Source organism: Aquarana catesbeiana, linkage group LG10 (assembly GCF_042186555.1).
Source record: "Aquarana catesbeiana isolate 2022-GZ linkage group LG10, ASM4218655v1, whole genome shotgun sequence".
NCBI classification, from domain to species: Eukaryota; Metazoa; Chordata; class Amphibia; order Anura; family Ranidae; genus Aquarana; species Aquarana catesbeiana.
The window spans coordinates 262,999,804-263,011,535 of record NC_133333.1 but is presented as its reverse complement, the minus strand read 5'-3'; the positions used below and the strand labels follow the sequence as shown (position 1 = coordinate 263,011,535).

The 11,732-nt window shown below is 53.0% G+C and overlaps 1 protein-coding gene across 1 annotated transcript; it reads right to left on the bottom strand.

The window, feature by feature from the left end:
- Positions 1-486: 486 nt before the first annotated feature.
- Positions 487-1,449, bottom strand: LOC141111458 (olfactory receptor 5A2-like). The gene has a single exon (XM_073603752.1). The coding sequence runs from the start codon at positions 1,447-1,449 to the stop codon at positions 487-489; it is 963 nt and encodes a 320-aa protein (XP_073459853.1).
- Positions 1,450-11,732: the final 10,283 nt, after the last annotated feature.

Below are 11,732 nucleotides of genomic sequence, written 5' to 3'. Positions count from 1 at the left end.
TATCTATAGGTACTGTAAATATCTCCTAAACGTGCGCCCTTTAGGAGATATTTACATTGTAGTGTGCTGATGATGTCATTGGCGCATACGCTGTGAAGAAACAGCCCTCCGTGCCATTTCTTCTCTAGCAAGTGCCGTGACTGACAGCTCCCACACACATGCGTGTGAGTGACATGACGTGACTCTGACCAGTCACAGAGCCGGAGTCCGTGTGGGCCCCGGAAGGAAGAGGGGCGAAGGTGGATGCGGCCACCAGTGGGACAGCGCGGGCTTCTTTGCAGGTGTCACATAATGGGCTAGTATGCGATGCATACTAGCCCATTATGCTTTTACTTTGCAGGGGAAAAAAGAGGAAGTAAAAACCCATCAGGGTTTACTTGCTCTTTAATCCTTGGCAAGTTGGCAGAAATACAGGCGATGGTAATCGGTAATGGAGTGGGCACCACTTTTTGTTCTCCATAGAGCCAATGATTTACTCATCAAGACTCATCCCTGTTTCTCATTAATATGGCCAAACTTGGACAAAATCCGATAAAATATTTTCTGAACAGAAGTTTTTACTTCCTTATTTCGAAGGCTGTAAATAAATGGATTCAACAGAGGAGCAATGACCGTATACATCACAGCAACCAACTTGTCCTCATCCTTTCCATAACTTGATTTGGGCCTCAAGTACATAAAGAAGACTGAGCCATAGAAGATTGTAACCACTATTAGGTGAGAAGTACAGGTTGAGAAGGCTTTCTTCCTCCGGGACATTGAGCTAATGTTCAGGATTGTTGATATTATCTTGACATAAGAGATTATTGTCGGTATAAGTGAACCAGAAGCCATTGCTCCACCAATGATGAAAACGATAAGTTCATTGAGCCACGTGTCCTTGCAGGCCAGCTTTAATAATACAGGGACATCACAAAAGAAGCTGTTAAGTTTATGAGAATTGCAGAATGGGACGGAGAACGTGAACATGGTGTGGATTAAAGCATTTGACGCGCCGATAATCCATGATCCGGCAATGAGCTGAACGCAGGTTCTCTTGTTCATATTGATGGTGTATAAAAGTGGTTGACATATGGCGTTATATCGGTCATACGACATGGCTGCAAGAAGGTAGAACTCAGTGCCGGCCAAAAAAAAGACGCAGTACAACTGAGCAGCACATCCATAGAAAGAGATCCATTTACACTCCGATAGAAGATCTGATAACATTTTGGGAGAAGTTGATGAAATGTAAAAGATTTCTAAAACAGAAAAATTAGCCAGAAAGAAGTACATGGGCTTGTGGAGGTTGGGACTTAATTTATAGACCAGTATGATGAAGATGTTTCCAGCTAATGTAATTATGTACATACAAAGGAAGACAATAAAAAGGAAAATCTTAACTTCAGGAATCCCAGAAATTCCCACAAGGTAAAAACCTGTCTTTAAATGACGAGTTTCATTATTCATGGCGGTTCTTTGTTCTGAGATGGAAGAAGAGAATAAACATATAACAATTACATGCTGAAAATAAGAGATTTCATAAACGTATGTGTTCCACGTCAGTGACCTCCCCAGGGCTAGACTAATGAAGAGTCAGGAGGGCGCCCCCTGTGGTTGGAGCAAAGGGCACAGCTGGGGCAGGAACTTCTCCTGGATCTACATTATCCCGGCCATCTGCGATGCTCTGCAGGACTGGATGCTTACAAAGACAGCTCAAGCCTTCCCTTTACATTGTGAGATCTCACAGACTTATCTTTACTAAAAATGAATCAACATAAAGCCCCGTACACACAACCCGAAAATCATACGAAAAATGCCACATTCGAATCGATCGTATGATAATCAGATTGTTAGTACAGAGCATTCAAGTGCCGATCAGGACAGTTCATCTGATATTATTCTATCAGACATGCACGGAAATTTGCCCGATCGTACGATTTTTGTTTAAGCAGTACAGCTGTCGTTCGAAAATGCAATACAACACATGACATCACTTCCAAACTTTCCGCAGGTAAGTCCTGTCCTGGCTCTTCTAGTCTTAGGAATTAGGGACACTCGGCAGGTAAGTCCTGTCCTGGCTCTTCTAGTCTTAGGAATTAGGGACACTCGGCAGGTAAGTCCTGTCCTGGCTCTTCTAGTTTTAGGAATTAGGGACACTCGGCAGGTAAGTCCTGTCCTGGCTCTTCTAGTCTTAGGAATTAGGGACACTCGGCAGGTAAGTCCTGTCCTGGCTCTTCTAGTCTTAGTAGGAATTAGGGACACTCGGCAGGTAAGTCCTGTCCTGGCTCTTCTAGTCTTAGTAGGAATTAGGGACACTCGGCAGGTAAGTCCTGTCCTGGCTCTTCTAGTCTTAGTAGGAATTAGGGACACTCGGCAGGTAAGTCCTGTCCTGGCTCTTCTAGTCTTAGTAGGAATTAGGGACACTCGGCAGGTAAGTCCTGTCCTGGCTCTTCTAGTCTTAGTAGGAATTAGGGACACTCGGCAGGTAAGTCCTGTCCTGGCTCTTCTAGTCTTAGGAATTAGGGACACTCGGCAGGTAAGTTCTGTCCTGGCTCTTCTAGTCTTAGGAATTAGGGACACTCAGCAGGTAAGTCCTGTCCTGGCTCTTCTAGTCTTAGTAGGAATTAGGGACACTCGGCAGGTAAGTCCTGTCCTGGCTCTTCTAGTCTTAGTAGGAATTAGGGACACGCGGCAGGTAAGTCCTGTCCTGGCTCTTCTAGTCTTAGTAGGAATTAGGGACACGCGGCAGGTAAGTCCTGTCCTGGCTCTTCTAGTCTTAGTAGGAATTAGGGACACGCGGCAGGTAAGTCCTGTCCTGGCTCTTCTAGTCTTAGGAATTAGGGACACTCGGCAGGTAAGTCCTGTCCTGGCTCTTGTAGTCTTAGTAGGAATTAGGGACACTCGGCAGGTAAGTCCTGTCCTTGCTCTTGTAGTCTTAGTAGGAATTAGGGACACTCGGCAGGTAAGTCCTGTCCTGGCTCTTCTAGTCTTAGTAGGAATTAGGGACACTCGACAGGTAAGTCCTGTCCTGGCTCTTCTACTCTTAGGAATTAGGGACACTCGGCAGGTAAGTCCATTTGCGCAAACCAATAAATATTCGCTTATTGACATTTTTGTACCCAGGACATGAGGCTGAAATTTATGGCTAAAATTCAGTTTATTGATTTTTTTTAATAACAAAAAAGTAGAAAATTTCATTTTTTCCCAAAACATAAAAACCTCGAAGTGATGAAATACTACGAAAAAAAAACTCTATTTGTGGGAAGAAAAGGATGTGAAGTTTGTTTGGGTGCCGCGTCGTATGACCGCACAATGACCCGGTAAAATAGCGCAGTGCCAAATTGTAAAAAGTGCTCTGGTCCTTCCGGGGCTGAAGTGATAGTAAACTCTGTTACCCCTCCCCCCCCCGTATATACAGGTGAGTCTCTAATAACACTTACCTGTAGGTACTGGAAATATTTCCTACAACTGCACAGTTTAGAAGATATTTACCATATACGCACCAAAGATCGACGTCATCTGCGCATGCGCACTGAAGAAACGGCTCCCGTGTGCATGCGTGGGAGTGACATCATCGCGTCTCTGGCCAATCACAGCGCTGGAGCCTGTGAACCCGGAAATAACTGTGGGAGACATGTGTGCCGGGGCCGCTGCGACAGCTTCGATCTAAGGTAAGTATTTCATAATGAGCGAGTCTGCGATGCACCTCCCCCACCCTCCATATACACCACCCCCACCCTCCATATACACCCTCTATATACACCCTCCCCCACCCTCCATATACACCATCCTATACCCACAGTGATGATAGTACCTGGTGATCCTGCCATGAAGGTTGTTCCGGCACTTCCTGTTATGGGGTGATCGCGCTGTCACTTGCTCCAGTTTCGTTGATCATACACAGTGCTTTAGAATCCGTCTTCTCCATCCCAGATGAGTTTCTTTAGTAAAAACATCAATAAAATAAAAGATTTGTGTTTCCTTAGCATTTATTTTCTCAGCAGAAATAAAGATTTCAGTGCAGATTGGAGAAGAAATAAAAGAGAAGATGATTTTCTGGAGAGACAGTGGATCTGGGGAACGTTCGTCAAGCAGTGGTGCTGAATGCGTTGCAGACAGAAGGATGTCTGGGGCTCATTTTATGAAGATTTTCCATCGGCTGGGAGATTGTAAATCCCGAGTGTGAGGATTTAATCACAGTGTACAATAATAGTTGTGAGCCCCCCGAGGGACGGATAATAAGAAGAGATACAAATCCTTATTTTATTATTACAAGTCTGATTAGAGCTGGAAATGGGGTCATTGCAGAGTTGGGTTGGCACCAAGCCTAGAACCCTACAACCCCTGTCAGGTCTTTATTTCTTTCCTTTATGACCCGAGCCGTCGTATTCCATAAAATAAAAAAACAGGTTTCTACTTACCTGATCTGAGTGATGGGATTTCCCACAGTGACCCCAAACTTTTAATATGTCGGGGGGGCTATAGGGCTATAGATGCTTCTATTTTGGGCTGGGGGAGGGGAGTCCTAACTTAAAGCTCTTAATCTGCTTATTTGGAATTGGTCCGATGTCTGTGCAGAGGGGTATATACATTGTGCTTTTATTTTGGGGGGGGGTAGGGAACAGGTGTCAGCCATCGGCGCCCCATTGGGGAGATTTCTCTTCTGAGGGATTGGCTGGTTTCCCCTCTCCTCCTCTTCTGGTGACAAGAACAGAGAGAATCCCCCCGAGGGATAGACGATGGGGGTCCTAATCCTTCTCCGAGAAACAGACGATGGGGGTCCTAATCCTTCTCCGAGGAACAGACGATGGGGGTCCTAATCCTTCTCCGAGGAACAGACGATGGGGGTCCTAATCCTTCTCCGAGGAACAGACGATGGGGGTCCTAATCCTTCTCCGAGGAACAGACGATGGGGGTCCTAATCCTTCTCCGAGGAACAGACGATGGGGGTCCTAATCCTTCTCCGAGGAACAGACGATGGGGGTCCTAATCCTTCTCCGAGGAACAGACGATGGGGGTCCTAATCCTTCTCCGAGGAACAGACGATGGGGGTCCTAATCCTTCTCCGAGGAACAGACGATGGGGGTCCTAATCCTTCCTCTAGGGACAGACGATGGGAGTCCTAATCCTTCCTCGAGGGACAGACGATGGGGGTCCTAATCCTTCCCCGAGAGACAGGCGATGGGGGTCCTAATCCTTCCCCGAGAGACAGATGATGAGGGTCCTAATCCTTCCTCGAGGGACAGACGATGGGGGTCCTAATCCTTCCTCGAGGGACAGACGGTGGGGGTCCTAATCCTTCCTCGAGGGACAGATGATGGGGGTCCTAATCCTTCCCCGAGAGACAGACGATGAGGGTCCTAATCCTTCCTCGAGGGACAGACGATGGGGGTCCTAATCCTTCCCCGAGAGACAGACGATGGGGGTCCTAATCCTTCCCCGAGAGACAGGCGATGGGGGTCCTAATCCTTCCTCTAGGGACAGACGATGGGGGTCCTAATCCTTCCCCGAGAGACAGGCGATGGGGGTCCTAATCCTTCCCCGAGAGACAGGCGATGGGGGTCCTAATCCTTCCCCGAGAGACAGGCGATGGGGGTCCTAATCCTTCCCCGAGAGACAGGCGATGGGGGTCCTAATCCTTCCCCGAGAGACAGGCGATGGGGGTCCTAATCCTTCCCCGAGAGACAGACGATGGGGGTTCTAATCCTTCCCCGAGAGACAGGCGATTGGGGTCCTAATCCTTCCTCTAGGGACAGACGATGGGGGTCCTAATCCTTCCCAGAGGGACAGACGATGGGGGTCCTAATCCTTCCTCTAGGGACAGATGATGGGGGTCCTAATCCTTCCCCGAGAGACAGGCGATGGGGGTCCTAATCCTTCCCCGAGAGACAGACGATGGGGGTCCTAATCCTTCCCAGAGGGACAGACGATGGGGGTCCTAATCCTTCCCCGAGAGACAGACGATGGGGGTCCTAATCCTTCCCCGAGGGACAGACGATGGGGGTCCTAATCCTTCCCCGAGGGACAGACGATGGGGGTCCTAATACTTCCCCGAGGGACAGACGATAGGGGTCCTAATGCTTCCCCGAGAGACAGGCGATGGGGGTCCTAATCCTTCCCAGAGGGACAGACGATGGGGGTCCTAATCCTTCCCTGAGATACAGACGATGGGGGTCCTAATCCTTCCCCGAGAGACAGGCGATGGGGGTCCTAATCCTTCCAAGAGGGACAGACGATGGGGGTCCTAATACTTCCTCGAGGGACAGACGATGGGGGTCCTAATACTTCCTCGAGGGACAGACGATGGGGGTCCTAATCCTTCCCCGAGAGACAGGCGATGGGGGTCCTAATCCTTCCCCGAGAGACAGGCGATGGTGGTCCTAATCCTTCCCCGAGGGACAGACGATGGGGGTCCTAATCCTCCCTCTAGGGACAGACGATGGGGGTCCTAATCCTTCCCCGAGGGACAGACGATGGGGGTCCTAATCCTTCCTCTAGGGACAGACGATGGGGGTCCTAATCCTTCCCCGAGAGACAGGCGATGGGGGTCCTAATCCTTGCTCTAGGGACAGACGATGGGGGTCCTAATCCTTCCTCGAGAGACAGGCGATGGGGGTCCTAATCCTTCCCAGAGAGACAGGCGATGGGGGTCCTAATCCTTCCCCGAGAGACAGGTGATGGGGGTCCTAATCCTTCCCCGAGAGACAGGCGATGGGGGTCCTAATCCTTCCTCTAGGGACAGACGATGGGGGTCCTAATCCTTCCCAGAGGGACAGACGATGGGGGTCCTAATCCTTCCTCTAGGGACAGACGATGGGGGTCCTAATCCTTCCCCGAGAGACAGGCGATGGGGGTCCTAATCCTTCCCCGAGAGACAGACGATGGGGGTCCTAATCCTTCCCAGAGGGACAGACGATGGGGGTCCTAATCCTTCCCCGAGAGACAGACGATGGGGGTCCTAATCCTTCCCTGAGGGACAGACGATGGGGGTCCTAATCCTTCCCCGAGGGACAGACGATGGGGGTCCTAATACTTCCCCGAGGGACAGACGATGGGGGTCCTAATGCTTCCCCGAGAGACAGGCGATGGGGGTCCTAATCCTTCCCAGAGGGACAGACGATGGGGGTCCTAATCCTTCCCCGAGAGACAGACGATGGGGGTCCTAATCCTTCCCCGAGAGACAGGCGATGGGGGTCCTAATCCTTCCCAGAGGGACAGACGATGGGGGTCCTAATCCTTCCTCGAGGGACAGACGATGGGGGTCCTAATCCTTCCCCGAGAGACAGGCGATGGGGGTCCTAATCCTTCCTCGAGGGACAGACGATGGGGGTCCTAATCCTTCCCCGAGAGACAGGCGATGGGGGTCCTAATCCTTCCCCGAGAGACAGATGATGAGGGTCCTAATCCTTCCTCGAGGGACAGACGATGGGGGTCCTAATCCTTCCTCGAGGGACAGACAGTGGGGGTCCTAATCCTTCCTCGAGGGACAGACGATGGGGGTCCTAATCCTTCCCCGAGAGACAGACGATGGGGGTCCTAATCCTTCCCCGAGAGACAGGCGATGGGGTCCTAATCCTTCCCCGAGAGACAGGCGATGGGGGTCCTAATCCTTCCCCCAGAGACAGGCGATGGGGGTCCTAATCCTTCCTCTAGGGACAGACGATGGGGGTCCTAATCATTCCCAGAGGGACAGGCGATGGGGGTCCTAATCCTTCCTCTAGGGACAGACGATGGGGGTCCTAATCATTCCCAGAGGGACAGACGGTGGGGGTCCTAATCCTTCCTCGAGGGACAGGCGATGGGGGTCCTAATCCTTCCTCGAGGGACAGATGATGGGGGTCCTAATCCTTCCCCGAGAGACAGACGATGAGGGTCCTAATGCTTCCTCGAGGGACAGACGATGGGGGTCCTAATCCTTCCCTGAGAGACAGACGATGGGGGTCCTAATCCTTCCCCGAGAGACAGGCGATGGGGGTCCTAATCCTTCCCCGAGAGACAGGCGATGGGGGTCCTAATCCTTCCCCCAGAGACAGGCGATGGGGGTCCTAATCCTTCCTCTAGGGACAGACGATGGGGGTCCTAATCATTCCCAGAGGGACAGACGATGGGGGTCCTAATCCTTCCTCTAGGGACAGACGATGGGGGTCCTAATCCTTCCCCGAGAAACAGGCGATGGGGGTCCTAATCCTTCCCCGAGAGACAGACGATGGGGGTCCTAATCCTTCCCAGAGGGACAGACGATGGGGGTCCTAATCCTTCCCCGAGAGACAGACGATGGGAGTCCTAATCCTTCCCCGAGGGACAGGCGATGGGGGTCCTAATACTTCCCCGAGGGACAGATGATGGGGGTTCTAATGCTTCCCCGAGAGACAGGCGATGGGGGTCCTAATCCTTCCCAGAGGGACAGACAATGGGGGTCCTAATCCTTCCCCGAGAGACAGACGATGGGGGTCCTAATCCTTCCTCTAGGGACAGACGATGGGGGTCCTAATCATTCCCAGAGGGACAGACGATGGGAGTCCTAATCCTTCCTCTAGGGACAGATGATGGGGGTCCTAATCCTTCCCCGAGAGACAGGCGATGGGGGTCCTAATCCTTCCCCGAGAGACAGACGATGGGGGTCCTAATCCTTCCCAGAGGGACAGACGATGGGGGTCCTAATCCTTCCCTGAGAGACAGACAATGGGGGTCCTAATCCTTCCCCGAGGGACAGACGATGTGGGTCCTAATCCTTCCCCGAGGGACAGACGATGGGGGTCCTAATACTTCCCCGAGGGACAGACGATAGGGGTCCTAATGCTTCCCCGAGAGACAGGAGATGGGGGTCCTAATCCTTCCCAGAGGGACAGACGATGGGGGTCCTAATCCTTCCCTGAGAGACAGACGATGGGGGTCCTAATCCTTCCACGAGAGACAGGCGATGGGGGTCCTAATCCTTCCCAGAAGGACAGACGATGGGGGTCCTAATACTTGCTCGAGGAACAGACGATGGGGGTCCTAATCCTTCCCCGAGAGACAGGCGATGGGGGTCCTAATCCTTCCTCGAGGGACAGACGATGGGGGTCCTAATCCTTCCCCGAGAGACAGGCGATGGTGGTCCTAATCCTTCCCCGAGGGACAGACGATGGGGGTCCTAATCCTTCCTCTAGGGACAGACAAAGGGGGTCCTAATCCTTCCCCGAGAGACAGGCGATGGGGGTCCTAATCCTTCCTCTAGGGACAGACGATGGGGGTCCTAATCCTTCCCCGAGAGACAGGCGATGGGGGTCCTAATCCTTCCCCGAGAGACAGGCGATGGGGGTCCTAATCCTTCCCCGAGAGACAGGCGATGGGGGTCCTAATCCTTCCCCGAGAGACAGGCGATGGGGGTCCTAATCCTTCCCCGAGAGACAGGCGATGGGGGTCCTAATCCTTCCCCGAGAGACAGGCGATGGGGGTCCTAATCCTTCCTCTAGGGACAGACGATGGGGGTCCTAATCCTTCCCAGAGGGACAGACGATGAGGGTCCTAATCCTTCCTCTAGGGACAGACGATGGGGGTCCTAATCCTTCCCCGAGAGACAGGCGATGGGGGTCCTAATCCTTCCCCGAGAGACAGACGATGGGGGTCCTAATCCTTCCCAGAGGGACAGACGATGGGGGTCCTAATCCTTCCCAGAGGGACAGACGATGGGGGTCCTAATCCTTCCCCGAGAGACAGACGATGGGGGTCCTAATCCTTCCCCGAGGGACAGACGATGGGGGTCCTAATCCTTCCCCGGGGGACAGACGATGGGGGTCCTAATACTTCCCAGAGGGACAGACGATGGGGGTCCTAATGCTTCCCCGAGAGACAGGCGATGGGGGTCCTAATCCTTCCCAGAGGGACAGACGATGGGGGTCCTAATCCTTCCCCGAGAGACAGACGATGGGGGTCCTAATCCTTCCCCGAGAGACAGGCGATGGGGGTCCTAATCCTTCCCAGAGGGACAGACGATGGGGGTCCTAATCCTTCCTCGAGGGACAGACGATGGGGGTCCTAATCCTTCCCCGAGAGACAGGCCATGGGGGTCCTAATCCTTCCTCGAGGGACAGACGATGGGGGTCCTAATCCTTCCCCGAGAGACAGGCGATGGGGGTCCTAATCCTTCCCCGAGGGACAGATGATGAGGGTCCTAATCCTTCCTCAAGGGACAGACGATGGGGGTCCTAATCCTTCCTCGAGGGACAGACGGTGGGGGTCCTAATCCTTCCTCGAGGGACAGATGATGGGGTCCTAATCCTTCCCCGAGAGACAGACGATGAGGGTCCTAATCCTTCCTCGAGGGACAGACGATGGGGGTCCTAATCCTTCCCCGAGAGACAGGCGATGAGGGTCCTAATCCTTCCCCGAGAGACAGGTGATGGGGGTCCTAATCCTTCCCCCAGAGAAAGGCGATGGGGGTCCTAATCCTTCCTCTAGGGACAGACGATGGGGGTCCTAATCCTTCCCAGAGGGACAGACGATGGGGGTCCTAATCCTTCCTCTAGGGACAGACGATGGGGGTCCTAATCCTTCCCCAAGAGACAGGCGATGGGGGTCCTAATCCTTCCCCGAGAGACAGACGATGGGGGTCCTAATCCTTCCCAGAGGGACAGACGATGGGGGTCCTAATCCTTCCCCGAGAGACAGACGATGGGGGTCCTAATCCTTCCCCGAGGGACAGACGATGGGGGTCCTAATACTTCCCTGAGGGACAGACGATGGGGGTCCTAATGCTTCCCCGAGAGACAGGCGATGGGGGTCCTAATCCTTCCCAGAGGGACAGACGATGGGGGTCCTAATCCTTCCCCGAGGGACAGACGATGGGGGTCCTAATACTTCCCCGAGGGACAGATGATGGGGGTCCTAATGCTTCCCCGAGAGACAGGCGATGGGGATCCTAATCCTTCCCAGAGGGACAGACGATGGGGGTCCTAATCCTTCCCCGAGAGACAGACGATGGGGGTCCTAATCCTTCCCAGAGGGACAGACGATGGGGGTCCTAATCCTTCCCCGAGACAAAAGATGGGGGTCCTAATCCTTCCCAGAGGGACAGACGATGGGGGTCCTAATCCTTCCTCGAGGGACAGACGATGGGGGTCCTAATCCTTCCCCGAGAGACAGGCGATGGGGGTCTTAATACTTCCTCGAGGGACAGACGATGGGGGTCCTAATCCTTCCCCGAGAGACAGGCGATGGGGGTCCTAATCTTTCCCCGAGAGACAGATGATGAGGGTCCTAATCCTTCCTTGAGGGACAGACGATGGGGGTCATGATCCTTCCTCGAGGGACAGACGGTGGGGGTCCTAATCCTTCCTCGAGGGACAGATGATGGGGGTCCTAATCCTTCCCCGAGAGACAGACGATGAGGGTCCTAATCCTTCCTCGAGGGACAGACGATGGGGGTCCTAATCCTTCCCCCGAGAGACAGATGATGGGGGTCCTAATCCTTCCCCGAGAGACAGACGATGGGGGTCCTAATCCTTCCCCGAGACACAGATGATGGGGGTCCTAATCTTTCCCCCGAGAGACAGACGATGGGGGTCCTAATCCTTCCCAGAGAGATAGACGATGGGGGTCCTAATCCTTCCCCGAGACAGAAGATGGGGGTCCTAATCCTTCCCCGAGGGACAGACGATGGGGGTCCTAATCCTTCCCCCGAGAGACAGACGATGGGGGTCCTAATCCTTCCCAGAGAGATAGACGATGGGGGTCCTAATCCTTCCCCGAGACAGAAGATGGGGGTCCTA

Coding starts and splice junctions, on each gene's coding strand:
- LOC141111458 (XM_073603752.1), bottom strand. CDS start 1,449: ATGAATAATGAAACTCGTCATTTAAAGACAGGTTTTTACCTTGTGGGA.